This window comes from Oncorhynchus kisutch, linkage group LG23 (assembly GCF_002021735.2).
Source record: "Oncorhynchus kisutch isolate 150728-3 linkage group LG23, Okis_V2, whole genome shotgun sequence".
Lineage (NCBI taxonomy): Eukaryota > Metazoa > Chordata > Actinopteri > Salmoniformes > Salmonidae > Oncorhynchus > Oncorhynchus kisutch.
The window spans coordinates 41242903-41260432 of NC_034196.2; the positions used below are offsets into that span (position 1 = coordinate 41242903).

Here is a 17530-nt window from a genome sequence, read left to right on the forward strand (position 1 = left end):
GTGCCATCTGTTTTGTCACCAAAGCCCCATATACTACCCACCACTGCGACCTGTACGCTCTCGTTGGCTGGCCCTTGCTTCATACTCGTTGCCAAACCCACTGGCTCCAGGTCATCTACAAGACCCTGCTAGGTAAAGTCCTCCCTTATCTCAGCTCGCTGGTCACCATAGCAGCACTCACCTGTAGCACGCGCTCCAGCAGGTATATCTCTCTGGTCACCCTCAAAACCAGTCAATTGTGCCAATTGTGCACCACCCTCAGGATCTGTAGTGACGCCTCTAGCACTGAGATGCAGTGCCTTAGACTGCTGCGCCACTCGGGAACCAAATCTACCAGTAGACAAAGGCAAAGGCTGTGTTCGAGAGCATCAAATCCATGATGCATTATGGGTAAATGTTGACTGACTGATCTACAAATAATAATGAGTAATCTTCTTTTCTGGGATTGTGTTGGCGGATCGCATCCAACTTCTAACGTACATACACATACCTACTGTACTGCAGTGTGAGGCCAGTCACGGCCTAACCACGTTAAATTATCTTCATTCGTCCTGTTCCAATGAGTAGTTATTCATGATGCAAGGTGATCTGTAGAACAGTCAGTCAGCAGTCGCCTGCACTGTCAGCTGCAATGTCGAACAAGACCAAAACTCTGTGGTACAGCACCGCTTCCGTTCAATTTAACGTTCCAGAACGTATGGAACGTTTCCCTGTATCCAAAACACAGTATCATAGAATGCAATTTAACGTTCCAGAACGTATTGAGCGTTTCCCTGTATCCAAAACACAGTATCATAGAATGCAATTTAACGTTCCAGAACGTATGGAACGTTTCCCTGTATCCAAAACACAGTATCATAGAATGCAATTTAGTCAGTTCACATCCCATGAAGGATCAGAATACTAAATAATGGACTATTAAAAAAACATAGATGCGCCACCCGAACGCCACCCGAATAAGGCGCCACCCGATCGCCACCCGAACAAGGCGCCCCCCGAACGCCACCCGAACAAAGCGCCACCCAAACAAAGCGCCACCCGATCGCCACCCGAACAAGGCGCCACCCGAACGCCACCCGAACAAGGCGCCACCCGAACGCCACCCGAACAAAGCGCCACCCGAATAAGGCGCCACCCGAACGCCACCCGAATAAGGCGCCACCCGATCGCCACCCGAATAAGGCGCCACCCGAATAAGGCGCCACCCGATCGCCACCCGAATAAGGCGCCACCCGATCGCCACCCGAATAAGGCGCCACCCGATCGCCACCCGAACAAGGCGCCACCCGAACGCCACCCGAACAAGGCGCCACCCGAACGCCACCCGAACAAAGCGCCACCCAAACAAAGCGCCACCCGATCGCCACCCGAACAAGGCGCCACCCGAACGCCACCCGAACAAGGCGCCACCCGAACGCCACCCGAACAAGGCGAGGGACCAACTTCCGCGGAAGTCGTGACAGCAACACACAGCCAAGCACTTCATTTAGAAAGTGTATTATAGTAAATAACATTTGTGGGACTGGATTTCTATTCAATGAGAATTCTGGGTAGAAAGTCCTTAAATGACATCTCTAAAGTGAACATGAGTGGAAGCAGAAGCAGATTGATCTTAATTGTATGTGATGTTGTTGATGAAAGCCAAGTTTACCGAAGTCTCTAAATGATGGTTATGAAATGATAGCAAAGCCTTTGTTTAAGAAAACAGTGATGACTTATTACTTTTTAGCTTGCTCTTTATTTTGATTAAATTACCAAGTGAGTGCGCTTGATTGAGACCAGGTATCAAAAACATTAGAATTTCGATTCAAAACAGATTTCCACCATGTGATCAAAACACTCGAGGCAGGATGTATTTACGAGTTTCCCCAGTTTGCCTTAAATCATAATGAAATGGTCATAGCGGTGGGTTTTGTAGTTTGGCACCAAGAGTTGTAAACTGTATCCCAGTAGGTTTCTTACCCTGTGAGCAATACTAATGATTGCCTCAAAAATACACTGGTTGTGCGACTGGTTTAAGTTTCGTTGTTTAGTTACTATTATTGTTAAAAACATGCACATTATCAAAAGCTTGAAAGCAATCTCATTGGTCCCACTTTTAAGTTTACAATCAAGTCCAGGGTCAGCACTTTTGATTGGTAAGGTACGAATTGCACTGCACCTCTATGTGTTTTCATTATGAGAGAGTTTTTTTTAATGAGGTAATTCCAATAAATTACCATCTAAAATCGAATAAAATGTCACTTGTCACATGCTTCGTAAACAACAGGTGGAGACTAACAGTGAAATGCCTAATTACTGGCCCTTCCCAACATTGCAGAGAGAAAAATATAGAAAAATAATAACACAAGGAATAAATACACAATGAGTAACGATAACTTAAAATTATGACAAATAATTGAATAAATATGGTTCAGCAGCCTGGAAACTGGATTAGCTTCATAGGTCTCAGGCTGACTGTCAGCTGGTCTAGTTCAATAACATACACCGACCACCAGAGAACAGTGTTGTACCTTTGACTGGGCCAAAAGTACATCATGTACTCTGTTCGGAAACTGCAATGCTGCAATTGAATGTCATATTGTCATGTTTAGACAGTGTGCTATGGTAAAAATACAATTTCCCTTCCACCCCAACAGTTGCTACTGAGAGGCAAAGGATTCTAAATGATTTGTTAGAATGATATATTTTGGGAGAGACCATTCAAACTGCTGCTGGATTTCCCTTTTCAAATTAAACGCATCAAATAATGTGACAGCAATATTCGGTTTTTCATCAAAATAATATTTTTTGCGAGCTAACATGACGTATTAAATACATTTGTAAATGTCGCAAGAGAAAATATAATTCGCCTTTCTAAAACTCGACAGATAATATTGCATCAATGCCTGTCGATTTGACTCGTTTGACTGCTAGGATTTAAAATAAATCCCCTTTGCGCATGTGCAAAACAATAGATAAATCCATCAGTTGAGTTTGAGTGATGGAAGTTGGGACAGAGGATTTACGAAATCTCAGCGCAAGAAACACTTTTACGAATTTAAAAGAAGGAATGTTATTTCTGGCAATTGTGTTATACAAACTGTTACAAAGGAACAAGGCAAATAGTTAGGCCTATTTGCGTGATTGACTTGTCATTTCAATAGGCCTAAACTACTGAATAAAACCTCAGTTTATAATTGTAATTAAACTTTGCCATGGTTTATTGAGCTAGATGCAGGGAGCCTATAGCCTATAGCCCCAGATAGCCTCCAGTAGCCTAGGCAAGATGTAATTAACATGAACGATTTAGCAGTTTGCATAGTTCATATTGACAGACTCATTTATTCAATCTAAATAGCGAGGCGTTATCGAGGTAAGAAGGGCTTGTGTTGTCCAATATCCTACTGGAATGGGTTACTGAGGATGGGGTCATAATTTCAATCAAAAATGAATAATATGGAAATTAACAGACAGTTTTTTAAACAGTTTTTTTTTTTTTTTTAAACCTGTAGCCTAATCTGATTTACAGTTACGGTCAATCTAATGCATTCTAGCAATAGCTGGTCGGCAATTGCGATAGAGCTGTGACCATGATCACAATTGATAGCGTTCAATTTAATTAACTACACATGGCTATTAATAATTGCATAATAACACAAGGCTACAACAGCAATAAACTGATGTTGTAGGCTATTTATTAAATCCGTTTGCCAGCTCCATGCAAATGTATCATTCTACACATTTAATGTCAGTTTCATTGTGTGAAACAGAAGCATGTGACGGAGTTCCATAAACTCCATTTCAAATTTTAACTGGTTTGATACGGTTTTACATAAGCAAAGTGATTCGAGATTAGAGTGGAGTTAAAAGCACCTCTTCCATCTAATTGATCTAATGCGCTCTAGTGCGTCCAAAGTAGGTTTAAACGTTTTTCAGTGCATTTTTGTCAGATTAGTTCTTGATGGGCATCAGTTCAGGCATGTTTTTTTTATTTTATGGAAAAAGGATTAAAGCAGTGGTTCCCAAACTAGGGGTCACGAGCCCATTTGCGGTCGCCTGATATGAAAATGGGATCGCGGGAGAATTTCCAAAATCCTGAGACTTTTTCCACATTTTGTTATATTACAGTCTTATTCTAATATAGTACCCCCCGCCAACGCGCGGCTCCAGCAGCGCATCGACACCGACCTCGGGGACGACCTGGAGGGCGAGGCGCTGATGGCGCATTCATCATCCTGTACGGCATGACGAGGTACTCATAGGTGGTACTGAAAACCATCTTCCACTCGTCATCCTCTCGGATATGCACCAGGTTGTAAGCGCTCCTGAGATCTAATTTGGTGAAGAAGTGCGCCCCGTGCCTTGACTCTATCCTGTGGCTATGAGCGGTAGCGGGTAACTATACCTCACAGTGATCTGATTCAGACCCCGATAGTCAATACACGGGCGCAGACCTCCCTCCTCCTTCACAAAATAAACTTGAGGAGGCGGGTAAAGTGGAGGACCGAATGTACCCCTGACGCAGGGATTCGGAGACATATGTTTCCATAGCCTCCGTCTCCGCCTGTGAGAGGGGATACACGTGACTCCTGGGAAGTGCAGCGTCTACCAGGAGAACTATCGCACATCTCCCCGTCGATGAGGTGGTAATTGAGTCACCTTCTTTTTGGAGAAGGCGAGAGCCAAATCGGCATATTCAGGGGGAATGCGCACGGTGGAGACCTGGTCTGGACTCTCCACCGTAGTAGCACCAACGGAAACCCCTAAACACCTACCTGAGCATTCTCAAGACCACCCCTGGAGAGCCCTCTGTAGCCAAGAAACAGTTGGGTTATGACAAGCTAACCAGGGTAGGCCCAGCACCACAGGAAACGCAGGAGAGTCTAATTCTCTCCGTATGACCCCCCTGCATCACCATGCCCAAAGGCGCGGTGACCTCCCTAATCAACTCTGAACCTAATGGTTGACTATCTAAGGCATGAATGGGAAGGGCACATCCATAGAAACTATGGGGATCCCTAAACTATAGGCTAAAGCTATATCAATAAAATTCCCAGCCGTGCCAGAATTGACGAGCGCCTTATGCTCAGGGAACGTGACAGACACAAACATTTGTGCAACAGAGGACTCTGGTTGAGAATGGTGCCGGCTCACCTGGGGTGACGCCAGAGCGCCCTACCTGCTGCCTCGATTCCCAGAGGAACCAACCCAGCACCGGCAGTGTGACCTCTGCGGCCACAGATGGTGCACGAGCGGGAACCCCCTCCGGTCTCCCTACGCTCTGCCCCTCCCAGCTCCATGGGTATCAGAGAGGGGGTACAGGAGGATGGAACCACCAGACCCCAATCTGAACGTCCGCGAGTAGCCAGCAGGTTGTCCAGCCGGATGGACAGGTCCACCAGCTGGTCAAACACGAGGGTGGTGTCTCTGCAGGCCAGCTCCCGACGGACGTCCTCGCGCAGACTGCAGCGGTAATGGTTGATCAGGGCCCTGTTGTTCCATCCCGCCCCGGCAGCCAGGGTCCTAAACTCCAGGGTGAACTCCTCAAACTGGTCCGCATTTGCCTCTGACCTCGCCATGATGGATAATCCGCCATTTTGAAAATGTTGTGCAACTTTTGAGAAGTCCAGATAATAAGTTATGAGAAAGACGTCATATTTTGGTTTTCTGGTCAGAGAAAGTATTTAGCTAAACTTTTTTTTTTTATCCTCTGAGACCGAAACCTTTCCCGAAACTTGGTGTGCAGCATCTATTGACCAAGATCATTGTAAGTTGATACCTTGAACGTCATAGCTGCTGTGAGTCAATGAAGTTGAGTGAGTGTGTGGTCTTTTCAAATGCTCTTGGAGGGTTGGAGCCTCCTGCTGGCTCTGAAGATTGACCTGGAATTTAAATTTAATTGATGGAATTTACAAGGAAAGTGAATTGAATTTGTGGAATTGACCCCAACTCTGAGAACTATACAACATAGATTTGAGATATGTAATCGCTGTTTATCTGAGTACTTGAAACTTGATTTCTACATAACTTCCTGTTTCAGTGTTTCCTCATTGTGTATCCGTTCAGTATGATCTAGCCGATCTGCGCTTCTGTGTGACAGAAGAGACCAGTCAATTGCTTCAATAACTAAGGTAGGATGGAAGAGAAACTGTAAGTCTCTATATTTTTTTAATGTTCATTATACACTGACTGTAAAACACATTAAGGACACCTGCTCTTTCCATGGCATAAAATGCAAGATGGTGTAGCAGTCAAACGTCTTTGTCCTTTGTCTTGTCTCGTCCCATGTATATATCTTTTTATATCTTTTTCTTTGCATTCTTTTTAATATTTTTCCTAACCTCAACTTCAAAATACTCTCCTGCAACCCGCCTCACCCAATGTGCTGTGGATCATTTTTTTTCTCTAATTTCTCAATTTACCTCCGAACTGGAATACCTCAACTGAAGCTAGCTAGCTAACTAGCTACCAGCTATCAGCTATCAGTCAGCTAACCTTAAGCTCGGAAAGCTCTCGCCAGTTCGTACAACGCGTTTCAAACCAGAGCATACTGGACCTATTTTTCTCTCCATATCCCCGGATTCCTACCCCAAACTCTGAACCCTTTCATCTGGGTCATGGAAGCTAGCTAACCGCAACCCGGGTTGACTACTCCTGGCTAACGTTTCCATCACAGAGAATGCACCAACTAGCCTGGGGCTAGCCCATGATAGACCAATCTCCCGGCTAGGGCTCCTGGGCTACTACTCCTGAAGCCCACTCCTCGGCTACAATATCCGGACCCCTTCTACTGCCGGTATGGGGCAATGAACCCCGCCGATCCTTCACGACTGGAATACCGACATAATCTGCCCGAGGATTCCAACAGGCCCCTCAGAATCGACGTCCCCCGAAGGCCCATTCTGCTAACCGCGGCCTGCTAGCTATCTATAGCAAATTGGACTGTTAGCTGATCCACCGGCCAGTTTCTTGGACCACTATACCCATTTTGCCAATTGGACTTGGACCCCTCTGCTACTTGGAAGCCTACTAATTACACGACTGGTCTATCATCGTCACCGCATGAGGAGGCAAAAACAGAATTTTCCCCCATCGCGACGTCCCTCTAAGGTCCTTATGCTAGCTTGCTAGCCCCGGCCTGCTAACTGCTAGCTTGCTAGCCCCGGCCTGCTAATTGTCTGAATTGCCGTGTCCCCAAATCCACTGCACTGAGGCTAGGAAACACTGTCACTACCAATAAATCCACAATAGGCATCCTGCCCTGCCTTTCTAAAGTCTTTGAAAGCAAAGTTAACAAACAGATCACTGACCATTTCGAATCTCACCGTACCTTCTCTGCTGTGCAATCTGGTTTCAGAGCTGGTCATGGGTGCACCTCAGCCACGCTCAAGGTCCTAAACGATATCATAACCACCATCGATAAGAGACAGTACTGTGCAGCCGTATTCATCGACCTGGCTAAGGCTTTCGACTCTGTCAATCATAACATTCTTATTGGCAGACTCAACAGCCTTAGTTTCTCAAATGATTGCCTCGCTTGGTTCACCAACTACTTCTCCGATAGAGTTCAGTATGTCAAATCGGAGGGCCTGTTGTCCAGACCTCTGGCAGTCTCTATGGGGGTGCCACAGGGTTCAATTCTCGGGCCGACTCTCTTCTCTTGCTGCTGGTGATTCTCTGATCCACCTCTACGCAGACGACACCATTCTGTATACCTCTGGCCCTTCATTGGACACTGTGTTAACTAACCTCCAGATGAGCTTCAATGCCATACAACTCTCCTTCCGTGGCCTCCAACTGCTCTTAAATGCAAGTTAAACTAAATGCATGCTCTTCAACCTATCGCTGCCCGCACCTGCCCGCCTGTCCAGCATCACTACTCTGGACGGCTCTGACTCAGAATATGTGGACAACTACAAATACCTAGGTGTCTGGTTAGACTGTAAACTCCAGACTCACATTAAACATCTCCAATCCAAAATTAAATCCAGAATTGGCTTCCTATTTCGCAACAAAGCATTCTTCACTCATGCTGCCAAACATACCCTCATAAAACTGACCATCCTACCGATCCTCAACTTCGGCGATGTTATTTACAAAATAGCCTCCAACAATCTACTCAACAAATTGGATGCAGTCTATCACAGTGCCATTCGTTTTGTCACCAAAGCCCCATATACTACCCACCACTGCGACCTGTATGATCTCGTTGGCTGGCCCTCGCTTCATACTCGTCACCAAACCCACTGGCTCCAGGTCATCTATAAGTCTCTGCTAGGTAAAGCCCCGCCTTATCTCAGCTCAGCAGGTATTCCTCACTGGTCACCCCCAAAGCCAATTCTTCCTTTGGCCGCCTCCCCTTCCAGTTCTCTGCTGCCAATGACTGGAACGAACTGCAAAAATCTCTGAAGCTGGAGACTCTTACCTCCCTCACTAGCTTTAAGCACCAGCTGTCAGAGCAGCTCACATATCACTGCACCTGTACATAGGTCATCTGTAAATAGCCCATCCAATCTTCCTCATCCCCATACTGTATTTATTTATTTATCTTGCTCCTTTGCACCCCAGTATCTCAACTTGCACATTCATCTTCTGCACATTCTACCATTCCATTGTTTAATTGCTATATTGTAATTACTTCGCCACCATGGCCTATTTATTGCCTTACCTCTCTTATCCTACCTCATTTGCACATGCTGTATATAGACTTTCTACTGTATTATTGATTGTATGTTTGTTTATCTCATGTGTATCTCTGTGTTGTTGTTTGTGTCGAATTGCTTTGCTTTATTTTGGCCAGGTCACAGATGCAAATGAGAACTTGTTTTCAACAAGCCTACCTGGTTAAATAAAGGTGAAATAAAAAATAAATAAAATAAACATAGACTGACCAGGTGAATTCTGGTGAAAGCTTTGGTCCCTTATTGATGTTACCTGTTAAATCCACTTCAATCAGTGTAGATGAAGGGCAGGAGACAGATTAAAGAAGGATTTTTAAGCCTTGAGACAATTGAAACATGGATTGTGTGTATGTGCCATTTAGAGGGTGAATGGGTAAGACAAAATATTTAAGAACTGTCAAGAACTGCAACGCTGCTGGGTTTTTCACACTGAACCATTTCCCGTGTGTATCAAGAATGGTCCCCCACCCAAAGGACATCCAGCCAACTTGACACAACTGTGGGAAGCATTGGAGTCAACCTGGGCCAGGGAACCTGTCCCATAGTGTGTTTGATTTTGTTGATTGGGTTTGTTGATTGGGTGGTTTTTAAAAATTATTATCATGACTATTGTTTATGATTGGGTTATCTTCTGTTTACAACACAGAAGTGAGATTAACAGTCTCTTCCCAGTCACAGCAACACAGTGTTCTAGCTCTCCATTAACAGTCTCTTCCCAGTCACAGCAACACAGTGTTCTAGCCTTCTACCATTTCCAGCCAGACCCTGTCGTATATTCAGACAAAATGTCATCAGACTTTGTGCTGATGGGAACTTAGAGCTTCCTTCTGATTCCTTTGTTGCGACAAAATAGTTACGATCACAACTAACTTCCTTTTCTCAGTGATCTGCAATGGCTCCTGTTCCTGTGCTGCTGCTGGCCACTCTGGAGGAGTTGGTTGAAGCAGAATTTAAGACATTTAAATGGCACCTGACCCAGGACCTGGTGAAAGGCTTTCCTCACATCCCAGTGAGCCAGCTGGAGAACACTGACAGACTGGACACTATAAAGAAGATGGTGGAGACCTACGGTCCTGAGGGAACTGTGAAGATCTCACTGGAGATCCTGAGGAAAATGAGCCAGAACCAACTGGCTAAAACGCTAAAGAACGAGTACGATGAGGTTGAGACAACAGAACCAGCAGGTTAGTGGACTGTAAAACAACACAAAGCAGATAAGAGATCACTGATTTTTGCATAGCAGGTAACATAAAGGAGAACCTAGTAAGAGGACAATAGAACAAAACAGTATTTTTCTTTGTTTCCCAGAGTGCTCCTTTGGTTCTAGAGGTAAGCTTAATGAATCAAGAAAACACCCGTTGGACCACAGTGATGTTGTAAACAGTTTTTGGGGGGGCTGAGAAGTGCAGGTAATACATTTATGAAAACGTCATGAGAAAGACGTCATATTTTGGTTATCTGTTCAGAAAAACTGATAATTGTCTGGTTTCTAGAAAGCATTTGGCTAAACCTTTTACAACCTAACCAAAAGACACCATGATGACGTCATATTGCAGCCAGTTGTATCCGCTGGACAGGCTCTATTGCACTCTGACTGATCCAATCCAGACACAAACACAAAAAGTTATCATGACCATAATAAAAGTAAGCTTTGTTTTTTCCTTGCAGTCGAAGACAAACTGAAATGCTATCTCAAGAAGAAGTACGGCTGTATATATGAGGGGACGTCAAAGGAAGGGGATTTTATCTATCTAAATCAGATCTTCACTGAGCTCCATGTGTTTGAGGGGGCCTGGGGAGGGGTCAGAGATGAGCATGAGGTCATACATCCGAACATCAGAACACCAGTCACAGGAGAGACCACTGTTGAAGTCAGAAACATTTTCAAACAACAGTCCGATCAAAAGAAGCCAATCAGAACAGTTCTAACTCAGGGCATTGCCGGCGTAGGAAAGACTGTCTCTATTCAGAAGTTTATTCTAGACTGGGCAGAAGAAAAGGAGAACCAGGACATTGGTTTCATCTTTCCACTTTCTTTTCGCCAAATCAACGCTAATATAGGGGACGACGACTGCAGTCTGATTGAACTGCTTCATCAATTCTTCCCTGACATGGAACCAATCAAGAATCTTAGGAACAAGTCTAAAGTTCTGTTCATATTTGACGGTCTGGACGAGTGTCGACTCCGTCTAGACTTCAACAATAAGGTCCTGACAGATGAAACAAAGCCGGCCTCTCTGGACAAATTGATCACAAACCTGATCACAGGTGAGCTTCTGCCTTCTGCTCTCATCTGGATAACCTCCCGGCCTGCAGCAGCCTATAAGATCCCTCGAAAATACATCCAGCAGTGGACAGAGGTACGAGGGTTCAATGACCCACAGAAGGACGAGTACTTCAGGAAAAAAATCAGTGATGACAACCTGGCCAGCAGAATTATCACACACATGAAGTCATCGAGGAGCCTACACATCATTTGCCACATACCAGTGTTCTGCTGGATATCAGCCACTGTTCTAGAGAAACTGTTGGGTGAAGCAGAGAGAAGAAAGATACCTAAGACTCTGACTGAGATGAACATACATTTCCTGATCTTTCAGATAGACAGAATGAGAGAAGCAGAAAATTCCACAGGAAGTGACAGCATAGTCCTTAAACTTGGAGAGCTGGCATTCCGTCAGCTGGAGAAGGGACATCTGATCTTCTACAAGGAAGACCTGAGAGAGTGTGGCATTGATGTCACAGAAGCATCAGTGTACTCAGGTTTATGCACGGAGATCTTTAAGATGGAGGGAAGGACGTGTCAGAAAACTATGTTCAGCTTTGTGCATCTGAGCATCCAGGAGTTTCTTGCTGCTGTATACGTGTTTTTCACATTCATAAACTGCAATGAGAACCCACTGGTCAAACAGAACACCCTCGTCAAACTTTTGAAATGGCGGAAACACCAACAACCTATGATTGACTTATACAAGAGTGCAGTAGATCAGGCCTTACAGAGTGATAATGGACACCTGGACCTTTTCCTCCGCTTCCTTCTCGGCCTCTCACTGGAGTCAAATCAGACTCTTCTACAAGGCCTACTGAACCAGACAGGAAGAAGCTCACAGACCAATGAGAACATAATTGAATACATCAAGAAGAAGATCAGGAAGAATCCCTCTCCAGAGAGATGCATCAATCTGTTTCACTGTCTGAATGAGTTGAATGACCATTCTCTGGTGGAGGAGATCCAAACCTACCTGAGCTCAGGAAGTCTTTCAGAGGCCGAACTTTCACCTGCACAGTGGTCAGCTCTGGTGTTCGTGTTGCTGACTTCAGAAGAGGACCTGGATGTGTTTGACCTGAAGAAATACTCCAGATCAGAGGAGGGTCTTCTGAGGTTGTTGCCAGTAGTCAAAGCGTCCAGAATAGCTCTGTGAGTTCCTGTATTAACGTCATGCTCAATATTAAATGGGAATGTATTCAGAAATTCAACAACTAATAAGTCATTGTAATTAATAAAGCCTTTTAATGATAATGGATGAATAATTTAAGAACCCTAAAGGAGATCCTTTAAAGGGGCAATCCAGGATTGGTACATCTATTTTTGGAATTTTGTATGAATCATATACCGTATAGGCATTGATTCTTGAAGAATATAACTTATAAATGGCTCATGAGCTTAGTTCTTATCCCGTCAGAACCCAACATATAAACTTGTTTTACTCCATTGTTTGAAAACAATGTAATTGTAAACTGTATCACTTAAAAAAAATGGTTAAAATTATGATTTTGATCTCATGGATCTATGAGCCCCGTCTATGAATTTGAGAGTGGTAAACATTTTCCAGCCCCATCCATAACTAGATTTCTGTTACAATGAAGTGAATTTCAGTTCAATGTGCATGATTATACAGTACCAGTCAAAATTTTGGACACCTACTCATTCCAGGGTTTTTCTTTATTTGTACTATTTTCTACATTGTAGAATAATAGTGAAGACATCAAAACTATGAAATAACACATATGGAATCATGTAGTAACCAAAAAAGTGTTAAACAAATTAAAATATATTTTATATTGAGATTCTTCAAAGTAGCCACCCTTTGCCTTGATGACAGCTTCCATCACACCACTGATTCTAACGTCTGGTCTCAATATCTAGTAGGCTACAATGTGAAGCACATTCCTCACACAAGATCATCATGCTTAAATATCTCCTTTAGCCCAAACTGACCTCAGGGTCTCAAGTTTACAATGTAATCTTTGCACTCTCTTGGCATTCTCTTGGCATTCTCTTAACCAGCTTCACCTGGAATGCTTTTCCAACTGTCTTGAAGGAGTTCTCACATATGCTGAGCACTTGTTGGCTGCTTTTCCTTCACTCTGTAGTCCAACTCATCCCAAACCATCTCAATTGGGTTGAGGTCAGGTGATTGTGGAGGTCAGGTCATCTGTTGCAGCACTCCATCACTCTTGTTCTTGGTCAAACAGCCCTTACACAGCCTGGAGGTGTGTTGGGTCATTGTCCTTTTGTTCAAGTGTGCCTTGAATTCTGTAAATAAATTACAGACAGTGTCACCATCAAGGCAACCCCACACCATCACACCTCCTCCTCCATGCTTCACAGTGTGAACTACACATGAGGAGATCATCCATTCACCTACTCTGCATCTCACAAAGACACGGTGGTTGCAAAGACACGGTGGTCTCAAATTTGGACAGATTTCCACTGGTCTAATGTCCATTGCCCGTGTTTCTTGGCCCGAGCAAGTGTCTTCTTCTTATTGGTGTCCATTAGTAATGGTTTCTTTGCAGCAATTTGACCTCGAAGGCCTGATTCATGCAGTCTCTTCTGAACAGTTAATGTTGAGATGTGTCTTGAACTCTTGAACTCTGTGAAGCATTTATTTAAGCTGCAATTTCTGAGGCTGGAAACTCTAATGAACTTATCCTCTGCAGCAAAGGTAACTGGGTCCTCTCCTGTGGCAGTCCTCATGAGAGCCAGATTCATCATAGCGCTCAATGTTTTTTTGCGACTGCACTTGAAGAAACTTTTAAAGTTCTTGGAATTTTCCAGATTGACTGACCTTCATATCTTAAACTAATGATGGAATGTCATTTCTATTTGCTTATTTGAGCCATCCTTGCATAATATGGACTTGGTATTTACCAAATATGGTTATCTTCTGTATATCACCCCTACCTTGTCACAACACAACTGATTGGCTCAAACACATTAAGGAGGAAAGAAATTCCACAAATTATCTTGAAATGCATTCCAAGTGACTACCTCATGAAGCTGGTTGAGAGAATGCCAAGAGTGTGCAAAGCTGTCATCAAGGCAAAGGGTGCTACTATGAAGAATCTCAAATATAAATATATTTTGATTTGTTTAACACTTTTTTGGTTACTACATGATTCCATGTGTTATTTCATAGTTTTGATGTCTTCACTATTATTCTACAATGTAGACAATAGTACAAATAAATAAAAATGATTGTCTAAACTTTAATTTGTTTGTATGTTGGATTGTTTTCTTCATTAGGCTGAATGGATGTAACCTCACAGAGAAATGCTGTGAAGCCTTGGCCTCAGTTCTCAGCTCAAACACTTGTCACATGAGAGAGCTGGACCTGAGTAAAAACAAGCTGCAGGATTCAGGAGTGATGCTACTCTCCGCTGCACTGGAGAGTTCACATTGTAAACTTGAGACCCTGAGGTCAGTTTGGGCTAAAGTAGATATTTAAGCATGATGATCTTGTGTGAGGAATGTGCTTCACATTGTAGCTTACTAGATATTGAGACCAGACGTTAGAATCAGTGGTGTGATGGAAGTAAAAGTACATAAAGGCTGTTAACACGCTTTTTTTTTCCATAAGCATTTACCCACCTATCACAGAAACATGTAGGGAGCATTGCTTTATTCCCCTAGAACAGAGATCAGCATTTACCCACCATTTTGTTTTTTATACCACTGACTGCATTGAATCTGGGAGATTGTATATCAGAAAACAGACTAATATGATCATAATCATTCTAAATAATTGTACTTCCATTCAAGACTTTGTTCCACAGGTTATCTCCAGACTTTCTACAGGTCTGCTGCTCTTCATTAGCATCACCGTTTTCTGAGTATTTAATTGTATTTACTCTTGTTTCGTATCTAGTCTGAATGGATGTCAACTCACAGAGATAAGCTGTAAAATGTTGTCTTCAGCCCTCACGTCTTCACACCTGAGAGTGCTGGACCTGAGTGACAACAAGCTGCAGGATTCAGGAATGAAGCTGCTCTCTGCTGGACTTGCGAGTCCACACTGTAAACTGGAGACACTGAGGTCAGTTTGGGCTAATGGAGATATTTAAGCATGATGATCAATGTTTAAGGAATGTGCTTAAACGTCTGGGCTTGATAACTGAGCATCATCTCGTTTTAGGAAGCCATCATAACAGGCCTGTTGCCTTCCACTCACTAGAAACTTTAGTAACAGTAAACAGTGGCCTAGTGGTTAGAGCATTGGGCTAGTAACCGAAAGGTTGCTAGATCGAATCCCCAAGCTGACAAGGTAGGGACTGTTCCTAGGCCGTCATTGTAAATAAGAATTTGTTCTTAACTGACTTGCCTAGTTAAATAAAGGTGAAATAAAATAAAAAATAAAAAACACCCAACTACTGATGTGACCCGTAAGAGAAGGAAGCACAACAATTAGGAATTGTTTGGCAATGGAGTTGAGTTTTTTAACATGGACTAAGAAACGCAATACGGCTGTCAATTCATCGTTATGTGAATACAAAAATCTTCATTTTTATAATGTAACAACAATGTAACAATACGTTACATAGTAATACGAAGTGTTACCACAGATATCCAATCCCCGAGCTGACAACTGTTACCAAACACTTGATATCAGATAGAATGAAACTATTTCCACAGGTTGTCATTCTGTGGAGTCACGAAGGAAGGCTGTGCATCTCTGGCTTCAGCTCTGAGGTCAAACCCTTTTCATCTGAGAGGGCTGGACCTGAGCTACAATCACCCAGGAGACTCAGGAGTGAGCCTGCTCTCCTCTGGACTGGAGGATACCATGTACAAACTACAAACTGTCATGTGAGAACTGAATCTGTAAATCTGTCAAATAAAGGATAAATACAAATATGACTTGTGATAGAGGAACTTAGTCATGGGGTCTCAACTTACTGTTGAGAGTTAGAATAGTAGGTATAATTTTCCAAAATTGGTTACAGCAATATTTTTAGTTTTTCTTTGTTGCTTACTTGATGTTTTTGCTTACAGTGTTCACCCTGGGGGAGAGGGCTGGTTGTTTAGAAGACGTGGGTTATTATTCCCTTTTTTTTCTGCACATATTATCAAAAACACCATTGTCTTACGTCAGATGGTGTCACTCCTACGGTAAATTTTTTTTTTACCTCAACCAAGATACGAGACTGTAAGTGTAGTAGGCAAGTGTTGCCCTGACGTAAGATAATGGAAAAGAAAAAATAACATTTAATGCAATACACCAATTACATCACCAATATATAACTGTATCATGATGTTCTTGTCCTTATCTCACTCAGTGTACGGCTGTGATCTCACACTGAATCCGAACACAGCACACAGATACCTCTCTCTGTCTGAGGAGAACAGGAAGGTGACACAGGTGAAAGAGAAGCAGCCGTATCCTGACCAACCAGGGAGATATGACAAATGGCCCCAGGTGCTGTGTAAAGAGGGTCTGACTGGACGCTGTTACTGGGAGGTAGAGTGGAGTGGGGATTGGGCTCTTATAGCGGTGACATATAGAATATTATACAAGACGGGAAGGAGACGGCTAGGAGCCAATGACAAGTCCTGGAGTCTGGACTGCTGCGGTAACAGTTACACTGCCTGGCACAATAATGAAAACACCGACATATCTGTTTCCTCCTCCCACTCCAACAGAGTAGGAGTCTATCTGGACTGGCAGGCTGGCATTCTGTCCTTCTACAATGTCTCCTCTGACACACTGACCCACCTGCACTCATTCAATACCACATTCACTGAGCCCCTCTACCCAGGGGTTGGGGTTAAGTTTGACTCTTCAGTGACCCTGTGTGATGTAGATACCAAAGACTTCAAAGCAACTCAACCATAACAATGTCATGTTTTCCCACTGTAACCAATCCTACAGGCAATTAGATGAGTAGTGTTGTGTTTGAATTCATTTGTGCTGTTGCGCCTGCAGTATAAAATACATCATATTCAAGGTTTTTGCAACTGCACTTGAAGAAACTTTCAAAGTTCTTGAAATGTTCCGGATTGACTGACCTTCATGTCTTAAAGTAATGATGGACTGTCGTTTCTCTTTGCCTATTTGAGCTGTTCTTGCCATAATATGAACTTGGTCTTTTACCAAATAGAGCTATCTAGAGCTATACCAAACCCTACCTAGTCACAACACAACTGATTGGCTCAAACGCATTAAGAAGGAAATAAATTCCCAAAATGTACTTTTAACAAGGCACACCTGTTAATTGAAACGCATTCCAGGTGACTACCTCATGAAGCTGGTTGAGAGAATGCCAAGCGTCTGCAAAGCTGTCATCAAGGCAACGGGTGGCTACTTTGAAGAATATAAAATATTTTTTTGCTTACTACATGATTCCATATGTGTTATTTAATAGTTTTAATGTTTTCACTATTATTCTACAATGTAGAAAATAGTAAAAATAAAGAAAAACCCTTGAATGAGGAGGTGTGTCCAGACTTTGGACTGGTACTGTATATCATTTTTTTAAATGGGGGTGGGGGGGGGTTCAGTCTGGGCCTCAACTTACTGTTGAGTGTTTGCATAGTAGAATATACTACCCACCATTGCGACCTGTACGCTCTCGTTGGCTGGCCC

General features: G+C 43.3%; 1 protein-coding gene across 2 annotated transcripts; it reads left to right on the plus strand.

Moving 5' to 3' along the window:
• The first annotated feature begins 5866 nt into the window (after positions 1-5866).
• Positions 5867-17174, plus strand: LOC109867899 (NACHT, LRR and PYD domains-containing protein 12). 2 transcript variants are annotated; one of them, XM_020457212.2, is made up of 9 exons: positions 5867-6113; positions 9547-9847; positions 9972-9992; positions 10332-12081; positions 14194-14367; positions 14816-14983; positions 15580-15753; positions 15940-15977; positions 16224-17174. In XM_020457212.2, the coding sequence occupies exons 2-9, from the start codon at positions 9556-9558 to the stop codon at positions 16778-16780; spliced, it is 3174 nt and encodes a 1057-aa protein (XP_020312801.2). In that variant the 5' UTR covers positions 5867-6113; positions 9547-9555; the 3' UTR covers positions 16781-17174. The 2 variants fall into 2 exon arrangements, with proteins under 2 accessions (XP_020312801.2, XP_020312803.2); XM_020457214.2 differs by lacking the exon at positions 9972-9992.
• The last annotated feature ends 356 nt before the right edge of the window (positions 17175-17530 follow it).

What these genes read in the sequence shown, in the direction of transcription:
- LOC109867899 (XM_020457212.2), top strand. Translation starts at nt 9,556, where the DNA reads ATGGCTCCTGTTCCTGTGCTGCTGCTGGCCACTCTGGAGGAGTTGGTT. An exon ending in TGTAAACTTGAGACCCTGAG is followed by an intron (nt 14,368 to 14,815) that starts GTCAGTTTGGGC and finishes TTTCGTATCTAG; the next exon opens with TCTGAATGGATGTCAACTCA. An exon ending in TACAAACTACAAACTGTCAT is followed by an intron (nt 15,754 to 15,939) that starts GTGAGAACTGAA and finishes TTTTGCTTACAG; the next exon opens with TGTTCACCCTGGGGGAGAGG.